Source organism: Streptopelia decaocto (genome assembly GCF_964273445.1).
Source record: "Streptopelia decaocto genome assembly, chromosome: 3".
Taxonomy (NCBI): Eukaryota; Metazoa; Chordata; class Aves; order Columbiformes; family Columbidae; genus Streptopelia; species Streptopelia decaocto.
The window spans coordinates 37,543,046-37,564,242 of NC_138656.1; the positions used below are offsets into that span (position 1 = coordinate 37,543,046).

Below are 21,197 nucleotides of genomic sequence, written 5' to 3' on the forward strand. Positions count from 1 at the left end.
TGAACAACCGCCGCGCGCCCCGCCCCGCCCAGCGAACCGCCTCCACGCGCCCACCCGCCAATGGGGAGGAGGCTGAGAAGATACAAGGCCCCGCCCATGGATGACATCACACAGCGCCCGCGCGAACCTCCCCTCTGTTTTCCTCCTCCCGGCAGGCCGGCTCCCAGGGGTGGGCGGGGCCTCGTGTGCGCAGGCGCAGTTCGCCGGGGTTAATCGGCGAAACGCGACTGTTTCACTTACGTGAAAACAGTTTACGACAGCTCCGCCGGCGGCTCTGGTTGCTGTGGAGAGGCTGCAGGTGCCCAGTTGAGCCCCGGTCACACCGGCGGGTGAGAGCAGCGCTGGGGGAAGCGGGGTGGCCGCCTCTTCCCCGCGGTGGTGATTGCGTTATGGCCGGGGCCGCGCCCCGGCGGCGTCCGCACGTGGCCCGCGGGGCGGTGCAGTACGGCGGGGTCCCAGCCCGGCCCGGCCGGCGGCGGGTCCCGGGGCACTGGCGCCGTGGGGCGGCGCGGCGGGCAGGCGTGCGGCAAGGGAGAAAAGAAGGAGGGAGGGAACGGGGGTGTCTCCGCCTTCCCGCGGGCGCTCCCGGCCGGACAGGGGGGCGGACCGGCGCTTGGGACCGTTGTTTTAAATGACGAATGGCGCGTTTTGTAATCCCGGTGCCGTTTTATTCAGCGGGCGTAACGCGAACCTTATGACGCTTCTCGGTTCAGTGTGCGGGAAAAACGTGCACGAATTTGGCAGCGGGGGAGCGCAGCGGAACTCCGTTTGCTCTCTAGTAACTGCGCCTTAGTAACCAAATGATGCAATATCTGTCAGCTAACACTTGTCTGCATCTCAGCCTGCTGACCTGCTTTTTTATTGCTTTCCAAGATTACTGTACATCCAGCAAATTCCACTTTTCTCAGCATGGAGGCAGAACAGATTATGGAAGGACAGCCTCAGGTAATGCAAAAAATGTTTTATGTGCATCGTGCTACATCTGTAAAAAGGAGCATTTCCACTTTGCTGACCATGTGTTATTTTACAGGTTCCAGAAAATCCCCATTCTGAATATGGTCTTACTGAAAATGTAGAGGTAACAAATTTTGTCTTGAGTCTGACCTTAGCAAATGTAATGTTCCCAAGAAAGTTAGATGGAAACTATACCAACAGATACTAGTGTCTTGCATAACTGGCTGTTAATTAACATATTTTCTGTTGTGTTGCTTGCATTATACTAAATGGGACTGAAGTAATAATGAACATTTTAGCGACATGGGTTTTTTTTGAAGTATGTGATGTTCCATTAATATGCAACAAAAAGCCAGCCAGACTTTTATTACAGGGAGGGGAAAAGGAGGAGTTGCTGGGATTTCTATAAAAGTATCAAAGGGATGAATTTTTTAAATATTCTTGTAAATAGAAATATTGTATTGGAATAATCCAAGCTGTCTTTAATTACGCCAAGAAAAAGCAGGTACAATCTGTTGTCTTCATTGTTGGTAACAGTGTGGGTTAGAATAATAACTATATGACATTTGTTTACTCTTCCTCATTAAAGCCTTCAGTCTCCATTATAAGCTTCTACTCTATGCAAAGCTTTTGCAGAAACTTCTAAAAAATGTCCTTTGCGACTATTCTCTCTGATAACTGCCTGCCTGTACATTTCAGCTTCCACTACAGAACCAGAACGCGTTGAATACGTTGATCTCATATGGGTAGATGTGTGTGTGTGTTATGTTGAGCACCTTTGGTTTACTGACAGTGGCAGGGTGTCCTTTTTGAACTACAGTTAATGGTGTAAGGTGATGCCACACTTTTTTTGACCAAAATGCACCTGAAAGCATTTTGGGTGTGTTTTCTTAATTTTTCCATCTGTGCTTTAATAGAGCACAATCTCAAAGTGCTTGAGTTTTAACAGAGTCTTCTCTGTCAGACTTCACCTGAATTTCTAGTGGTTTTAACATTTTGTGTTAGAATTGCATGCATACAGGAACCATTTAACTTGGACCACTCTTGTTAGTCATCATTCCTGTCTCCGTGGTGTAGAATTTAAATGTGAATGCAAAAGCAGAAATAACAGTGATCCACTGGGTGTCTTCTGTTTTGGAAAACCTATGACTTCCTAACAATATTTCTCCCAAACATAAGAATTTAACAGAAGGCTCCTCTGGACTAGATTTTTGTGCAAGGAAAAATACACACTTACATTTTCTTACAAGATGTAAAGAAGTTAGGACCAGTGAATTGCAGAGAAATGGGTACTTTGCACTCATACCCCAAAGTAGATGTGTCTGCTATTAGCAATGTTCACTCACTACTTTTTTTTTTTTTCCTACTTCAGAGGATAGTAGAAAATGAGAAAATAAATGCAGAGAAGACATCGAAGCAGAAGGTGGATCTTCAGTCACTACCCACACGTGCCTACTTAGATCAGACAGTTGTACCTATCTTGCTCCAGGGACTTGCTGTTCTTGCAAAAGAGAGGTAAGATGCTTCAGTGTTCCTTCTGTTCTTAAGAAAAACATAGGTCTCAAACTTGGGTAGTATGTCAGTTGTTCAGTGACCCTGCATACCAGATGTGGTTTTGCTAGTTGTAAAAAAGTCATTACAACAGGTTTATGAACTGATGATTACTATGATTGGCTATGCATGATGTGTTCCTCACTTGGGTGCATATGGCATGATAAGAGTTATTTATTGAATTTGTGCTCTCACAACGAGGTATGCTACTGCAAAGGTTTTGGACTGATGTTTTTTTTTTTTTTTAATTTTGTCACAAAATTTCACCTTATAGAAGCAAAGCAAGTTGTTCTAGTTTTGAACAAGATTTTTGTAGTGTGAAATTGTAAAGAGTTCTCTTGCCATTTGAAAGAAAGACAGACCAACCAGACAGGCCTGATGTGCATCTTTGTTGGAGATTAAAACACTTTATAAAGGATGAGCCTGTCAACACAGTAAGAAGCAAACTGATAGTTTATCCTTTGAGTAAAGATTATGCTATCAAGATTCCCCAAATCTCTTATCAGTCAATGTAGGAAGGTATTGTTTAATAATAGCAAACAGTCGTTCATCTTATCCAAATGAGTTTCTAGCCTTTTGGTATATCCAAACTATTGGTGAGTCATATCACATGTAACCATTTCTCAATTTTGCCAAGATAACATTATCAAAAGCTGGTATGGATGACCATAGTCGCATTGCAGTATCTACAGCCAGAACAACCATCAGCAATGTCTTAATCTCCAAAGGAGCTGTGAATTTGAACTGCATTGTACAGACAGCTAATAAGGCAAAAGAGCACCTAGGAAAGTGTGTACATCTGAGTGTACAGACCTTCCATTGACATCTGTTGGAGTTCTGCTGCGGACTTAATGTAAAACACAGCCTTGAGGTGGATACCCAATACTTACAGTTTGCATACTTCTGCTACACACAAAGCAGACAAACTTTTTTTTTTTTTTCTTTTAATCTTTCTTCACTATGGAAGGAGCTGTTCTTTATGGGGACTCATCACAGGAGTGAAATTGGAACATTAATAGAAGAGGTTGGGGAACGTATAGGAAAAAACCTAACAGTATCAAACTGCCAAGGTCAAACTGGCTATTCAGTTGAGCATATTAAAACCTCAGGGGTGCCAAAGCTGAACTACAGCTCTGCTGTATAATCTTGTGCTTAAAATAGGAACTGGAAAGTAACTAATGGATGTTAATTTTTTTTCTAAGGAATATAGAGATGTTAGCCCAATACAGCTGATGACTGTGCCTTGAATTCAGTAGAAGCTGTTTTCCAAGATAGCGAGCATATGGATAAATGACATACTTGGGAGGAGTCAACACAACTTATGTCAGGGCTCCTAAGTCTCTTGGAGTTCACTGAAGGAGTCAATGAGGACACATAAACACAAATCTAATTTATACAGTCTTAAATTTCCAAAAGGTTTCTAGCACAGTCATTCACTAATGCTTTTAAAAAGCGTAAGTTACTGTGGGATTAATGAAAAAGCCTCCATATGGACAAGGAACTGGTTGGAAGAGGGTAGAAGTAAACAGTGAATTTTTATAGTGAAATGAGCTCAATGCTGGAATCCTGGAAATGATCACGTATAGCTATTTGAAAAAGTGGCTGACAAGATTTGTTCATGATACTGAGTTTTATTGAATAGGTTGGGGGTTTTGTCTTTTGTTTGGTTTCAGTTGATTGACTGTAAAGTATGGGATGATATCTGTATAGGGAGTGACTGAATGGATGATACTTCAACCTGGAAGAGAGGTTTCTGAGACACAATATATTAGCAGTCTGTTAAGTCATTAATAGCATGGAGGTTCTATATTGGGATGGATTGTTTATCATCTGTTCTGATACGGTAATCAAATTAAGCTATGAGGTAGAAAATTCATAAGGAACAAAAGGAGATGATTCTTCCCAGATTCCATAACTAAGCTATAAAACTTGCATCAGGTTGAAGACATATTGTTTGGGCTCAAGGGGCAACTGGTCAAGGTTGCAGAGGAATTCACCAGGACTATTAAAGGTGCTAGTTCAGGAAGCTGGTTAACTGTACATGCTTGGAGGCCAAGAAGATGGTCCAGAGAAGTACCTCTGTGCATGTCTTCCATTATTTATGTTCCTTATAGGCATATTTGCTCACTACCAGGACCTTTGGTCTGACCCAGTGTGGAATAAGTAAGCATGGCATTTATTCTGCAGACAGAATCTAGATTAGCAGGATTCATGCACTGAAGCTGAAGGAGCTTTTAAAACAAAAACTCCTAGACTAAGGCCAGTGACCAGAAGCGTGCATTACCGACTGCTTGCAAGTTACAACCCTTCTCAAATTTGGGAGTTTTTGTTGTGTTCATTTAAAAAGAAACAGCAGTTACTGGAAACCATGAAAACAATTCTAATGCAGTAACCATTTCAAGAAAATAAAGCAAGAAAGCACTGACAGATTAACTTAAATTTAAATAGCACAAGTTAAAGAAATAGCAAATGCATGTAACTTCTGATGATGTACATACAGTATTCATGCTTACAGAGCATAGGATTGTAGGATTAACTAGTTGTAGGCTTAACTGTATTAGCAATTTAGAATGGTGACTAAGACTCATTAAAAACTTATTCATGAGACATAAACTGGAAATTTATAGGGTAAATCAATAGTTGGCCATCCTTAAATCAATGCTCATATGGGTTTGGGAGGAGTTACATTGCTTTTCAGGAAAGGTGATTAGTTCTTCAGCTGCCTAATTTTATATAACAAAAAATAATTGCTTTTGATATACTTTTTTCTTTACAGACCACCAAATCCCATTGAATTTCTAGCAGCATATCTTTTAAAAAACAAGTCACAATTTGAGGACCGAAATTAACTCCATAAAAATGAGGACAATTTGGCTGCTAGACTGAAATGCTCATTTGCCGCAATTTGTTTTCTGCTGTAAAAATCCTTTGGAACCATGATGTTGTCTTTCTTAATAGCACAATTTACTTTATCTTTTGAGTTATTTAATAAAGAACACTTTACATTTCATTTGTTCGCTTGTTTTAGACCAGCTATTAAGAGACTTTCAAAATAAAGTACTGAAACTACACTACTGATGATGAAAGTTTGGATAATTCTGTGGGGTTCCATCACCTGAATGCATGAAACAAAGGGGAATAACTTATTATGGGAATCACATGAGTGGTAATGTTGATTTTATACAGCACCCTTCACATGCAAGGTGCCTAAACAGAAGGCAAAGGAATTAAGAGCAGTTAGAATTTATTTTGAGGATGGATTGATTAGATAGAGAGGGGAGATGTTGCTTCCAAACACTAGGAAAAGGGTTTAGTTAAAACAAGTATGTTTAGCAGCAGAACAGGTCACCTGCAGACAGTGTCCAGCATTTCAAATATTTATATGAATGAGGTGTGCTATTTAGTATTTGTTACTGATCTCCTGTGACTGGTGTACTGTGCTGGATTCTACTGAAATACAGAATAAAGTTTGAAGGGATTTTAAAAGGTTCTGTAATTCACTGTATTGCTACCCCTAGTTGGAGCAGTCTTTCTCTGTCAAAAATAATCTATGCAGTAAAATACTAAATCTTCTGATTTCCCCCCCCACCTTAAGTTTACTAACACCACTGTTTGCTTTTTCTATTCTTACTGTCTTTGTCTGACCGGCTCTTTTTAATTTTTTTCCTGTAGTCTCCTCAGTAGGGGTAAGGGCCACAGGCCTCAGGGTACAATATAAGAAGCTGCAACAGAAGACTGGGGATCAGAAGAAAAAGACACAATTAAGACAGTAAACAACATGCTTTGAAAAAAATATCAGCAAATGTCTGTGAAAATATGAATATTGTAACTGGAGAACTGGCTCACTAGGTTATTGGTAATGTGTACAGGGACTGGTCACAGCCCTCAGAATTCCCATTTTTGTCTTCTGAAACTTGTACTAGGGAGCATAATCAATGTTATTCAGTAGCACTGGATATTGGAATGCAGATTAAGCATAGCCCAGTTTTTAATAGACTGGGAGAATTAACATAATTTGTTTGACACTCACAGAAATGGTAAATTTGGCTTCCAAGAATTGCTCAGTTAATTAAAATCCTAAATTTTTATTCAAATAAGCTTCAGTATTGCCATCTTACCATTTCCATCTCCATTCCGTGTTTCTTGTTTTACTGCTTTAACATAGCAAGCCGTCAAAGCCTTGTAAGTTAAATTTGTTGCTGCAAGGGTTGGAGGTTTTTTTCTGAAAGAGATTAAAGGCTACTTTTTTTTTGTAATTATGCATAAATTCACAAAAGGAGCGACTTAAGATTCTCATTTGACTTGTACCTATGACATGAAGACATATACTGTGTTTGCAGTATATTCATGTCCCCCACTGCACAAATAATATTTTACCTCAGTTGTCCTGACATCTAGATGACTTCCTTATGGTAATATGAAGATTTCTTGGTTTTAACATAGCATTGCTTCTTTAGTAGCTTAGATACATGGGCATAAAAGTGGCCAGAAAATAGATACTTCAGAGGAAAAACTTAACTTTTCAATAGTCTGCTAGCTTGTAGGGGCTGGAATGAGATCTGGCTATTACTCCTAGGAGGAAGGCTCTCAATATTTTACATATTTCTTAATATGCTAAAAGAGAAACACTGAATTAGTGTAGTCCAAGAGCAGTAAGATTGGGAGAGGGGAAAAAAAAGGGGGTTATGGGGGGAAGAAACCTGCAAACCCAAAATGAAACCTAAAAAGTTCTATTTTGGAATACGTACAAAAATTGTGGAATGAGATTACTAATTCTTTTGTGTTGTGGTGAACATAGTCTCCATCAAACACTGACACTTTAAAAAGACACTGAAAGGATTTTAACAGCAGTGTTTTGTTTCTAGAATGAATAATAACATCTAAGTGAAGATGAGGAGACACCATAAAGACTTGGTAGTGCTATTTTTATTGCTAAAGGAGCATTCTGAGGTTTTGGAATAGGTGACAACATCACAAGATTGTAAGAATTGTTACATGTGAAAATATAATCTATGTTGATCCCTCATTTCTATGTTGAGAATTTGTGCAAGACCATACAAAAAGAAACAGCTCAACTATTAATCTTTCCTAGACAGAGCAATTTTCCTATGTCACCATGTCTGAACTCAGAATAAAATCAGATTTCTCACCTTACAGTAATACCCTCCAGGCAGCTGTGCAAAAGCTTGGAAACATGCTGGCTTTCTGCACAGCTCTTGCATCAACCTAGAATCTCAAAGAATGAGTCTTAAGGTGAGCTGTCCCTGCCAGCAGCATGCCGCCTGCTCAGCTGTTGGAGCCGCTGTTTGGTACACAGTGTCGCCTGCTGTTGTCCTTCCCATCTCACCCAGTTCAAGAGAATGAGAGAGACAGGTTGATAAGGTGATGATGTTAGAAGATTCACTACAGCAGCTTTTCCGGGCAGCTTCCTCCAAGAAAATAAGTTGAAATGTTACTAGCAGCAGTGAATTCACCAGCTCTAAGAGAGAAATTTTAGCGATTCTTGCAAGGGCGTGACAAGTCAATAAGAAAAGTGCAACTATATTCCTTTGTTTGTTAAATTGGCTTCACTAATTAGGATCTGCTGCATAGAGAATACTCTGTAACAGGAAGGAGATACCAAATTACTATCTGAATAGTCAGATCATATCCAAATAATTCAATTATCAAAGTTACAGAAGTAACGATAAAGTCCAATTTTTCAAAGTATTTATTTGTTTTCAATTTGCCCTACTACAAAACAATGCAGATTCTGTGAAGAAACTTGACAGATGCTTGCTATCCCAATTTAACCCAGAAAAGAAGTACTATTTTTCCACAGGAAACATGAGTTCTGGGGGCTTAAAAATAAATGTCTTTAATTTTGAAGTACAAATTAAAAACCAAATGATGTTACATTTAAAAATTAGGAACTCGTCAAGAAAATGGAGAATAGATGTAAAGGGCTACAGGTTATTAAGAGATATAGAACAAAAGCTTGAAGAAATACATGAAAACAGCAACTTTAGATGTATGACAGACTACTGCTAAATAGCTGAAAACCATTATCTCTTGATTCTTGAATGATTATTTTTCAGTTTTGTCCACACTACCCTAAGTAACCAGGTCAGTATATGCTCTGAAGGGCAGTAAAATTAAGCAGAAAATAAAACTGAATACCTTGTTCACACCACGGCACATCTTCCAAGATGACTATTTTAGAGCCAATATCCAGAAGTTACTATTCAGTAACTGTGAAAGAATTATCTATGACTCATATGCAGTATTTTGAAGTCTGCCTTTTATAAATGCTTCCACTGTGAACATTATCTTTTACCTTGAAGGGGACAGTGACAGAAGAAAGGATTTCCCACAAAAAGCAATTCCGATCAAAGGGTTCTACATCCACCTATTCTGAAGCCTGCTACCACCTAAAAATATAGTTTGACTTGCCAAATCTCTCTTTTTTTATTTTCTCACTTTTGTTTTTTAAATCTCTGATTTATCAAAGGCTTTATTCAAAACCAGTACAGGTCTCTGAGCTATCCATTTATTTTATTTTCTGAAGTGCTGTTCCTATTGTAAATGCAGTCTAATCAAAAGAACTTCTCTCTCCTCATCAGGCTTTCTAGTAACAAACCAGCTGCTTTCAAACAAATGAAAAATCTGAAAAATTCTGAAAGATACAAGCAGTTGAAACCAGTATGTTAGAAAGGAAACACGAGAAGAATCCCTATGCCTACCATGCTTGATAGAATACAGGTTTTGATTTATTCTTATCATTGTACTAATTATGTAACAAATTATTCTTAGCCAAGCCTCAGCCAGTGTTCCCTATTCTATTTCATAGTCAGTATTAATTTTAAGAGTGACTGCGTAGCCTAGATCACAGAAGTGCAGAATGCCAGCTGTTACAGAAAGAGGCATTTTACCGTGATGAAAAAAAGTATCAGCAGTGCTTCTGCTAATGTTCACTATTCAAGTACAGTTTTAACTGAGGACTTCAAGTGTAAATGCTGTGTGAATAACTACAGGGCAGTTTATAGCAGTGCTAGTGCAACACTGACTATGGATGTGTCATATTCCTTTTCCTAACATGCTTTTCTCTCTCAAAGTTTGTTTTGCAACTGTGCATAATAAGCCATTTTTTTGAGAGGAGCCTAAATTGATAAAAGGCTGTTGGATGGTTGAGAAGTATCTCCTGGAGAGAATATGGACTTCCTTTTCCTTTGTTGTACACTGAGGAAGATGGATTACGAGATGGACAATTACCCACTGATATTATCTCAGATGCTGTTATGCAGGAAGTGCAGATATTCCCCTTCTAAGGGGGGACCTGCTTTTAACAGTAGACTGCTAGAAACAGCAGGTTCCTTGGATGGAGAATGACAGTTTGTAAAGAGAAAAACCTAGAGTAACAGTGGTGGTGAAGAGCTTCCTGAGAAGGGAGGAGACAGGAAGTGGATAATGTGAAAAACATTATAGGAACAAAGGCAAAATAAACCATGTGCAAGGGGAGAACAAGAGCAAAAAACAAGAAAGTAACAGACCTTTAAAGCTGCACCATGTGCCAGCCAAGCTGGGCACCAGATATTACTCAAGGAAAACTGCATGCTAAGGGCACACTAACTGGCAAGTCACTCTTGCCACAATCTGCCTTCATGCTTTTCTTCCAGGTAAGCAACAAATTGCCCACAGATACACATGTGTAGCAGTGGCCTGTGCTTCACAGTATGCTGACTTGGGGGAATCTGTCCATGCGTTGTGTCAACCTTCCCCTGCACCTCAGGGAAAAATGACTGAAATAGTTCTGAACAGTTAAGTACTCCTGTTACCTCTCCCTGTACAGTGCTCAGAAGAACTACAGACAAAGCAGGAGGATCTCCCAACCTCAGCCATGCTTCACAGCATTCACTGAAAGCTCAGGCCAGTTTATCAGCCTGTGGCTAGAACACTTCCATACCTCCATGTCCTGAGCACCAGGAAGCCCAGCATCGCCATGTTCTATTTAACTGAAGAGCTGCCTGCTTCTCTGTTTCTGCCTCTTTCATTTATGTTATATATGGTACTGAGGGAGTGTGTCACCAGCGCTTAAACAAAGAAACAATCCGTGATCAGGAGGTGATAGAAGTTTAAAAAGAGGAACCCCGAAATCACTAAACACTGCTCAGTGGCATTATGTCCACCTGTGATAGGGAACAAAGAAAAAAATCCTACTGTCACTTTTGCCAGAGGGAACTATGTAGTACTGTAGTACGATGGATGACAAGCTTTGGCAGGAACAGGCAGAAACAGAGGAGGATATCCTCCAGCTTCAATGGGCTCTGGATTGACAGTGCTAGTGGGTAACAGAGGACAGAAACTCACTGGAAAACAGGCAGCCACGGTGTTTGTGGCATGTGCCACAATCTACCTATTAGGAAAAAAACCTTGTGCTTTCTGTGACCTGCTGACACTGAGTTGCAATTGTTCCTCTGCATCTATACAGAGTTCACATAAAGAAAAAACTTCATCCTAATCTACACGTAATCTAGGTGAGAAAAATCTACACACAATGAAATAAATGTTAATGAGGAAAGCAAAGGAGAAGGAAACTTAAAAAGGAAGCACAAGGAGAAAAGGGATCCAGCCCAAGAGTTATGCAGCAACAACAACAAAATGTATTTAAGAAATTTTAGAAGGTGAAGAGGAAAAAAACGCTACATAAAGAAAGGTAGTAAACCCAGAAGAAAATACTTATAAAATGTGTTTACTCATTACACCATCTAGATTACCACTAGGAAGTTCTTCTATTTTATTTTCATCGGAGGGAAAGCACTTAGCAGACTTGAAAGCTCTTCCTCTAAGTGACAGAAAGGAATACCATAAAATTAAAAATTATTTTAACCTCCAGTTCTCCTAAGATGTTCCTCCTAGCAGCCTCCTCTAACTGGTCTTGGTGGACTGGGGAACAGTGGTGCATTAAAATCTTGAACTATATGCTGGCATGATCTTTTTTTTAAGTATATAATCACAATATTTATTTTTCTCAATGGAGTAAAATTTATCCTCTACTGCATTTAGTTAACTTTATTGAGGGATTAGTAGTCTGTTCAGGAACTATTCCCAGTACTGAAGTTTATGTAAAAGATTTGAGAGTCATAAATGGGTATCACAACTGCCAATAGAGTTTTATGTTAAAGCAGTCAGGCAGGATAGTTCTTCCAGTCTAAGCAGCAGTTATAATCCACATTAACCTTTTTCAACACACTATTTGTAAAATAACAATGGAATACTCTAAGGACAGATAGAGCAGTGAAGGCTATATAAAATGCTAGACATTTGCTAGTCAGGTCCCATTTCCTCATGACAACCCATTACAAATATTAGTAATTGGAGACTTCAGTGCTTATTGCCCCTCAGCTACACTGGGAGGCCAGTGTTATGGGTGCAGAGGAGGATCCTCACTGATAAAAATGACTTCAGCCATCTCTGCAGCATGAGCCATTTTGATCTTCAAGACATAATGCAAATAATGCCTTTCTCCTGCTCCTTTCCTTTGTTTTACTGTTAAAACAACAACAAAAACACACACACAAAACCAAACCAAAAACCAACCAAACAAAAGCTCTGTATTTTGCCTGCATTTATAACTGGCTGGAGGACTTTTCAAATAATAAAAAGACATACGGAGAATGTGATTCCTGACCTGTGCCATACATTTTCCACCTCACAAAGCATCAGTCGGTCTGAATACCTTAATGACTGCAGCCCCTCATCTCTCCTGTTGTGGTTTCCCTCTCTCCTGGTTGCATCTCACACGTCGGTGGCTGAAACTGCTTTTTCCCTTTCTCCCTTTATTACTGGCCATACTCCCCTTTCCAGTTTTGCGTTATTAGTCATTTTGAGCTATGCTTGATGTCTCCATGGCAGCAGTCCATTCACCAAGCTAATAAAAAAGATTAGGTGGGGAAGGATTAAGCTGAGGACAACTGGGGACTCCTACACAAACGTGGTCCCGCAGCCCTCACTGCACACTACGGTACCGAAGCCATAATGGAACGGGCAGGGGGGCGCAGGAAAGTAACTGTGCCAGCTCAGTAACAAGGAGCTTCAGCCCGGCAACCTGCCCGTTCTGTCGGCCCGAACCCGCTGACCCTCGAGCCCTCGGAATCCGAGCTGCCGCCTAGGGCTGAGGCACAGGAGGCAGCGGACGCTGCATTGTTGTTTCCTCACAACAAAGGGGACAACCCCAGTCACCAGAAAGCGCCGCTTCGTCCCCCAGAACACCGCCCTCCCCTCAGCAGCCGGCCTCGCCCTGACCCGCCGGAGCGGAGGGGTCGGGGGCCGCACGCCCCCAACGGCGGTGTCGCGTGAGGGTAACCGCCACCCGCGAGGCATGCAGGGGGTGGGGGGGGGGCATGGGGCGGAGCTCCCCCACGGTCCCGGCTCGCTCCCCCCGGACCGGCCTCCCCTGGTCTGACCTGCGCTCGTAATCTACCCTTCCACCACGGAGACACAGCCCCGCCAATCAGCGAGGCCAGAAGCGATCACCACGGCAACGCGGCCGACCAATCCGAGGCGGACTCTCCCTTCGAACCCCGCCTTCTCCCCCCTGCCCAAGAGGCGGCACCGCTCCATTCCGGGCTTGTCAAAGCGGTGGGCGAGAACGGCGAGACAGGGCGGCCAATGGCGGCGAGGCTTTTGCTTTCGTGGCCAATGAGGGAGCAGCGCCTGTGCGGCCCCTAGTCCACGGGAGCCGAGCCGGGCCAAACCCAGTTGCTGCCGCGGCCTCCTTCTCTTCGCGCCCCCCCACTTGCCAGCGCGGAGTTGGCGGCGGCGGCGGCGGCCTCGGGCTTTGTCCCCGCGTCCCCTCCCCGCGCCCCCCCCCGCGGGGCGACCGCCTGCGGCCGCGCGCGGCACCGCGCCCCCGGCCCGCGCCGCCCGGCTCGCCGCCTCCGCGCGCCCCCCTCCCGCTCGCCGCCCGCCCGCCCGCCCGGAGGCGCCGCCGGCAGCGCCGCCTCCGCCCGCGGGGCCCGGGCCGTGCCGGGGGAGGAGGGGGAGCAGCGCCGCCGCCGCGGCCGGGCCCGTCCCCCACCGCCTCCCCCGAACACCATAGGCGGCTCCGGCACCAAGATGTCCAACCGGGTGCTCTGCCGGGAGGCCAGCCACGCCGGCAGCTGGTACACAGCCTCAGGTACCGGCGCTGCGGCCCGCAGCGCGGCGGGGGGCGGGGGCTGAATCAGCACTTTCCGCCGCCGGTACCGGGCTCGGGGAGGGGCCTCCAGCCCCGCCCCCGCCGGCGCGGCCGGCACATGGCGGGCGGAGGGGGGCCGGGGGTTGTGGGACTCTCGGGCCCGGCGAATGGGTGGGGAGTCTGAGGGGCTGCCGGGCCCGGCCGCCGGCGGGGAGCGGCCCGGGAGGCCGGTGGGGCGGGCAGAGCTAGGGCGGGGGTGTCGAGGTGTCTCCGGTGGCCGTAGCGTGCGTCTCGGGGAGCCGAGCACACCGGCCTGGCGCCGCTGGCCCCCGGCCCGGCAGCCTGCACCGGGGCAGCGGCGCCTGTCGCCCGGCCTCGCGCCTGCCCGCGCCCTTAGGCCGGTGTTTGAGCGTGGCCAGGGCGGGATCGGCCTCCCCGGGTGTTCGGGGGTGCTGGACCCCGCCTTAGAGACGCGCGTTGCTGCAGCTCCCTGTCTGAAGGCAGCGGTGGCAGAGCCAGCGTGGGTATCGTACCCAGGACTGCACTTCACGGGGGTCAGAGCACACGAACAGATGTCGATATTTCAGAGTGCTCTGGTGTGTTGGTTTTGTGTTACTGAGAGAACACAGGGTGTCTGGGGTGCGTGCAGGGTTAGGAGACAGGTGATGGGTTGGGGTGCAAATAAAGGTTTATTTCACTTTTTGTAGTCCAAGATGAGCTTCCGTCCTTTCTTCCAGAGCGCTTTCTCTAGTAGTAGTGAAGAGTTATAAAGCAGTAGTTCAAAATGGGCTCTGTCCACTTAAAAATGTAGTTGCAGAAAAAGAATAGAAGAAAGACATGGTGCATTGGAGGGAGGGCTACTGCTTGCCCTCCCAAAAAAAGACAGAAACGTGTAATAATGGCGCGGTAACGCATACGCATTTGGAAATAAGTTTCCTTGGGTTTGGGGCTAGAACTCTGTTGTTGTGGATAGGATGCACGTTTGTATTTTCAGAGCTGCTAATAAGGAGATTTGTAAAGGATCGTCTTTTATTGGCCTCAGGAGTAGAGGTCATTACAGAACTGCAGCAGAACAAGCTTAGATGAACAAGAGGCTGTTGTGAACAATAGTTCAGAGGGAGGTGAGGGATACAATTAAAGAAAGAAATGCATTCAGGTTCCTATACTGACACTTAAGAAAAACTAGATGTGAAAAGTCATATACTTATCTTGGTTATAATAGATACAGGTTTTTCCTCTTCTCCACAAATTAATGAACATGAGGCAAAAATTGGAAAGGAAGAAGAGAAATACAGGGGGGAGGATAACAGGAAGATGCTGATTGTGAGACGGGTAGCTGGGCTTCAAATGATGGGTAAGCAGTTTCTAGACAACAATAGAGCATGGTTATTTTCCTTCCAAGTCTTAATATTTCAAACATAACTTGTGCCCATTACAAAACTGGCCTCAAATCTTCATCCAGTGTTGATAGCTTGCAATTAGAGTTTTTCACAGTGCTCTAGAAAGGTAGGTAGTACTGTGTTTACAGAAAGCCAACAAAATCATGTCAAAAGTACAGATTTAAATATGTACAAAGACATCAGAACGGTGAAGCTTTGTGGTAAGACTTCTCAACTTTCTTGTACTATTATATTTTCATTTATGAATAAGGCAGAAAATGGATTTACAATGTGGAATGGCTAGATGACCTTACGCATAAATTTTGTAGATTGTTTGATATTGGACTTCATATCAAGTTACTGTTGGATACCTGCAAATAAGGTGGGGTTTTTTTCCATAATTAATTTAAGAGGCATGGATGATGTTTTCTTTTCTGTATGAATTCAGTGCATAATTTTGTTAAGACTACACCCTGTTAAGTCTGCTTGACTAGTTAGGCCAGTACTACTTGTCTGTAATGGGACATCCAAAAGCATGTTGTTCCCCTTGGTTTTGGGCAGCCCTCTGGGTATTCCTTGTGGAGGAGGTGTGGGTTGGTTGCCAGACGCTTAACACTGTATAAAATAACCCCAAACTGAATCATGTTGTAACGAGTTATGGTGACTGTACTTCTGACGAGTTAAATTGTAACTGTTGGAGAGTGTGTGGTGGGAGTAAGTGGTTGATGTTGCATAGGGTGGAGTTTTGGGAAGTGTGTTTCATTTTCCTGTGTAGGATTTTCCTTAAGCAAGAAAAGAACATTTATGTCTTTTGCTATATAACTAGCTAGTGCTGTTTACATAGGGTATGTGAGAGCAGGAATTCTCCCTGTTCAGCAAGACAGGGACTACCCATTACTTGCTGCTTGAAAACTAGTTTTTGTTCACCATTTAGGAGAGTCCATCAAAACTCAGGAGGAGACAGATGGGGGGACCAAGAGGGTAATGATGTGTTCATCATAGCCTTAACTTAAAATCTTCCTGTATTTTAGGGCAGACTCACATAAGATCTGCTATTTCAAACCAAGGCTTATTTCCTCAGCTGTACTATTTGAAGAAAGTCTGGATTTTACCACGTGGTTTCAACCTGCATAGCTTCAAGGATGAAGCTGGGGCAGGGATTAGAGTTTGAATTGTGATAGTCCTTCAGTGCATTATGGTGAATCTTTGTGGATTCTGTTGTCAAGTCCTCCTGCTTACTCTCTTTGTGCTTTGGCCCAGAAGCTATTTGCTTGGTTAGATGTAAACGGGTTAGCATTTAAGCTTCCCTTTTCCGGAAAACTGCTGTCTTTCTACAGAGCTGAGTTGAATTACACAGGGCAAGCAGATGCCCTGGAAACCCTCATCCTGCTCCATAGTTAAAATGACTGCATTAATATTCTCTACGTGTCTGAAAGGGCAATGAGAAGCATGATTTTTGAAGGATGTGTTCAAAATCATGGTGTCTGAAAGCATGTTAAAGGGGCTGTGTGAGGATGATATCAGTTGAATGGCGGTTTATCCCAAGGTGCCTGGTACCTGAGGGTAGAACGTCAACAAAACACCCAGGATGCTACATGGGGTCCTGGATCAGGGCAGGGCTTGACTGCAAAAGTAGAGCACCCATTGCCATGCTTAAAAAAACTGTATCTGCAAGATCTGGCTGTAGAAGTCAGCTCTCGGAAGGAAGGACTGAACTTGGCTGAGGGAGAAGACAAAGGGTGGATCCAAAATGCAAACCAGCGTTTGTGGCCAGAGGATATCCTTGAACTGGATTAACTGGCTCCTCTGTGCTCCAGGAGTGGAAGCAATATCAGAGGTGAAGCCACAACCATGTAAGCCGGAGGTACTACACTTCATGGAGGGTCAATGTAACGTATGTAAGAGGGTTTAGAAGAAATACCACTTCTCCTCTGTAGAGACTGCTCATGTCTGTAGGGCAGCAATTGCTTCAGGTTCTTGTTCCCTTATTTTCTCCAGCTATGGGATATTCACTGCTTAAGTTCTGCCTTGGAAAATATAAATATGTACTACATTCTAGGATGAATACATCACCTAATTGTACGATACTAGTTAGTTTTAGAGCGAATAAGACTGGCTATACAATAATGCACATCCAGGCACATCCGCATTAGAATGTCATATCTAACTATAAGTAAACAACTTGTTATTAGAGAGAAGTGAGGTCCGAAGCACAAAGCTCACTACTTCCTACTCACTTGATAAAGCTGAGAAACGGAGCGGGGAAGATGGGCTTCATGGTCTTGTTAGCCTTTAACTTCTTCATCCATGATGTCCTGTTGTAAAGAAAAATTTAAAAAGCAAGTTCCTTAATACTTTTTTGAAGTAGTGTTCAGCAGGGAAAATTGGACCCAAATGATAACCGTATCCTCTGGAATTCCTGCTGTGGGGAAGTTCACGTTTGTTCCACGTTGGTCCTTGTAGCATCTTAATGGACTTTAGATGTGGACCTGTGGAGCATTTATCTGACAGCAAACTGACAATGAGGTCTGTTTGGTCAGTGTTGCTTCCTCCTACTTAGCAGGAGAACTGAGTATGGAACAGCTGAGTTTCCAAACTGATATAGTGCTACGACCATTGCTGATAGTAGGCCTCTGGTGTAAATAACATATTTTTTTCACTTGCAGACCTGGATCTGTATGTCTGCTTTAAAAAAAAATAAGAAATTGTATGTGGCATGCCATTGCTTCTGGGGACTAGCAACCTAGTGTATGGTGGCTGCTAAAAACACTTGCAAAAGTGAGATAAAAGCACACCATGTAAATAAAAGTATAAAAGTATCACCCTGTTGCACTGCTGTCATGTTGTTTTTTGTTTGTTTGTTTGTTTTTTTTTTTTTTTTAAGTATCACTGTTGTATGGTGAAATATATTACACTCTGTTTTATTTTTGGAAGAAAGTCTCATTCTTGCTGGGTTAATTCAACCACCTAGCGTCCAGACCTCTTGAAAAATTGATTTTGACCAGCAGGGGGAAAGGGAAGATTAAGGACAACTTGAAAGAAAAATGAGATAATTTCCCATGATTTTGAATGCCAGACAGATACATTCCTAGATACAAAAGGAGCAGCTGAAATGTAATGGGAATGACACGCTATCCTGAGCACAGACCATTTGCAGGACAAAGTGTGGTTGCTCTCTCCAATTTACTCCTCCGTGTGAGTAGATTCTGTAAGTGCTGAGTGGTTCTGTGTGGAATCAATACATACACTCCTGAAATGAAAATAAACATGAGTGTATGTGCATCTTTTTTCCTGTATAGTGTGCCATTACAAGTGAGATGTGACACATTGGGATGCTTAACATGGTTTATTCACTGGCAGCTGGCCTGCCTTGCCTGGCTTCTGGAAGTGCTAATTGAATACTGTACCACTCTTTATTAAAGTGTTTGTTAAGTCCTCTTGTCTCAACTTTTCCCCAGTCTGCAGCATGCTGATACAGACAAAACACAAAGGGTTTTTGTAAGCTATTCCAAATTATGCAAGTAAAATGGACTTGAGAGTGTGTGCAAATAACAGTGCTACGTGGTCTGAAACATGCCCTGCAAAACAAGTTGTATTGGGTATGGCCTATTACTCTGTTTTCCTTGACCAAGTCATAGTGGTCACAAGTGTGTTTTCTGGTAACCTATGCCACGTCATTTGAACTAGGAGAATCTTAATTTCCATACGCTTATTGATGCAAATGTGAGTTGGCGAGTAATTGCTGTGTTGACTTGAAAGGCCATTGTGCGTATTGTCTTCCAAACTATTTTTTATGATGAGCCAAGTAAAGGGTCTATCTCCACATAAATGTTTGAAGAGAGTTTAAACCTCATGGTACCCTTGTTTTCTGAATTTGTTTTCTGCTGCACTGGCTTGTAAGTGAAAGAACCCTAAAGGAAGTAGGCACTGACCTCTTGAAGCTAGTATTTTAAGGATTACACTTCTAACACGTTTGGACAAAAAATACCACGACTTCTGAATAACTGGCTGTCATGAACCAGGGATGTTCAGAACTTGTCTTTAGGGCTGAGGTCTGCCTGACGGTGTCTAGATCAGCTGGAAAGGATAATACTTCAAAGAGCTTCTGCAAATCAGAAAATAAATGAAAAGGTGTGCCATGAATGATCTTTTTAGAAATTACATTTCTGTCAAAGTTGGCCACTATTTTAGCATGTTTACAGTCTCTTGTATTCTTTTGTAATCCTCAATAAGACCTGCACTAATGCTTTTCTGCTGCCTTTGTACCAAATACTGATGGCAAAACCCACTAACTCTCTTAATAGCTCTTTGAGGTAGCCAGCTTCAATGTGCAATAGCAGTGATTCTGAGATAGTCCCGCTTTTCTCACCTTGCACCTTCTGGGGCTTGGGGGCCTTTATAGTGATATGAAAGTGTCCACTTCCATGAGTAATGATGTAGTCCCAGCACTTGTGTGCTTGTTGGCACAAGCTGGAACTTCTCATCAGCATCAGAGAAAGTGTGTGCACCGGTTAGAACTGTTCCTGCACTGCCATGATGTTGCTGAATATGTGGTTTCTGGTGTCGTGGTTTCTGAGGGCAAACATGGCTGCTGGGCTATCTTTCATGGACTCTCAGGGTAGCTGCATCCTACCTTATCTTGGAACAGAAACTCTTCTCTGTAGTGTGTTGGATCTGAGGCCCTGCAGTTGCTGAAGCGGATAGAAGGAAATATAATAATGTGTGCAGTCTTGTGTGTTGTTAGACTATGAATGCAGATGTGGGCTTGAGGAAGATCATCACTATATCATAAAAGAGTTTTTTGAAACTGCTTAACTCTGGTGTGCCAAGAACCCTGGCATGCTCCCCAAAATTCGAAGAACTCATCACAGGCCATCCATGAACATAATGTAATGAATCACCGTGTTGTTTGTAGATGGTCATGGACAAATGGACCCAGGAAAAAATGTAAAAAGCATGTGAGGGTCACTGAAATGAAAGTTTTGACCTGATCTCTGTTGTAGTGAAAGGAGCTTTCTGCAGCAGCAGGATAATTAATGTACTGATCATGAAACCTTAATGTTGTGACATTAGCTGGAGCATTGCAAATACAACTGTTCTTACCTTGCAATCTGAGAACAACTAATCATAGTGTCTTGCAAATTTGTATTTGCTCTGCAGTATTAAATACTGAATGTAATGTTTCTTTCCCTTTGGTCTTCTATCTTTTTTAGATATTTTATGGGGAAAGTGAATGTGTCGTTGCTGGCTCTTCCATTAATTAATAATGGAGCACAATATTAATATGCAGACTGTATTATTTAACATTGTGTACTGGAATAATTTTAAGTGCAATTTCCAGGCTAATATTTCTAGCTGAATCACTTAAATGCAGTCAGAATCAGGGTGCTCCAAGTAAAGAATGTAGATTCAACTTTTACTGTACAATTGGAATTGAAAAAAGCCTTCACATTTTGTGCAATACTGGTATTATTAAAACAGGCCTGCAAGTATCACCTAGTGAATACTTTCACAAATTCAGGTTACATGTAGCATGTATTAGAGCCAAAATCACTTCCACAGAGCTGTAAAACAGAAGGTCATTTGTTTGGATCTCTGAATGACCAAACTGGGAGGGTGTTTTATAAAGCTAGGTAGGTGCATGTTTTTTGATATTCTTAACCAGTGAAGTTACAGTTTGATTATTTATTTCTGAATAACTTCCAGTAAAGGACATAACAGAGCTGGTAGAATACTGGAAAACAGGGACATGGAAGCGAGAATTGCCACTAAAGCAGATTTCAGTGTCTCTGTTGTGGCTTCAGTTTTATTTTTCCCCATTTAATCATTACCTGCTGTTTTATGTTTATCTTGCAATGTGTGTAATAAGAGCTTAAGTAGCACTGGTGTAATTTTTTTCCCCACAGTCCTATAGTTTGCATAAGTAAATTTCACCTTGCTTGTAGGCTGGTATCACCATTTCATCAGTAATCAGTTTTGGAAGAGAGTACATGCTAGCAGTAGAGAATGTGCTCAGCACCATGAGTTTTTGGAAATCACCTATTCCTGACACATTCTAGTCTTTGCACAGGTAAAACTTTGTTCAAGGATTTGGCTTTTGTTGCAGTGAGAAACAAAGATTTTTTTCAGGTGTGACCTGTGTTCTTTAAAAAAAAAAA

The 21,197-nt window shown here is 42.7% G+C and overlaps 2 protein-coding genes across 2 annotated transcripts in view; both read left to right on the forward strand.

Moving 5' to 3' along the window:
- The first annotated feature begins 171 nt into the window (after window positions 1-171).
- On the forward strand, window positions 172-5,576 carry DPY30 (dpy-30 histone methyltransferase complex regulatory subunit). Its single transcript, XM_082050145.1, has 5 exons — window positions 172-329; window positions 874-945; window positions 1,031-1,078; window positions 2,327-2,469; window positions 5,282-5,576. Exons 2-5 carry the CDS (start codon window positions 910-912, stop codon window positions 5,352-5,354), a joined length of 300 nt encoding a protein of 99 aa, XP_081906271.1. The 5' UTR covers window positions 172-329; window positions 874-909; the 3' UTR covers window positions 5,355-5,576.
- A 7,856-nt stretch (window positions 5,577-13,432) lies between these two features.
- MEMO1 (mediator of cell motility 1) overlaps window positions 13,433-21,197 on the forward strand; it is a 29,625-nt gene continuing 21,860 nt past the window's right edge. The window contains exon 1 of the mRNA XM_082049802.1: window positions 13,433-13,660. Coding sequence (XP_081905928.1) covers window positions 13,600-13,660 — 61 coding nt within the window. The 5' untranslated portion in view covers window positions 13,433-13,599. The remainder of the gene's footprint in view (window positions 13,661-21,197) is intronic.

Bases quoted from the DNA above. Each gene is read 5' to 3' on its own strand.
- DPY30 (XM_082050145.1), top strand. From the start codon at position 910: ATGGAGGCAGAACAGATTATGGAAGGACAGCCTCAG. The intron at 946-1,030 runs GTAATGCAAAAA...GTTATTTTACAG, and splicing joins TTATGGAAGGACAGCCTCAG to GTTCCAGAAAATCCCCATTC. The intron at 2,470-5,281 runs GTAAGATGCTTC...TTTTCTTTACAG, and splicing joins GCTGTTCTTGCAAAAGAGAG to ACCACCAAATCCCATTGAAT.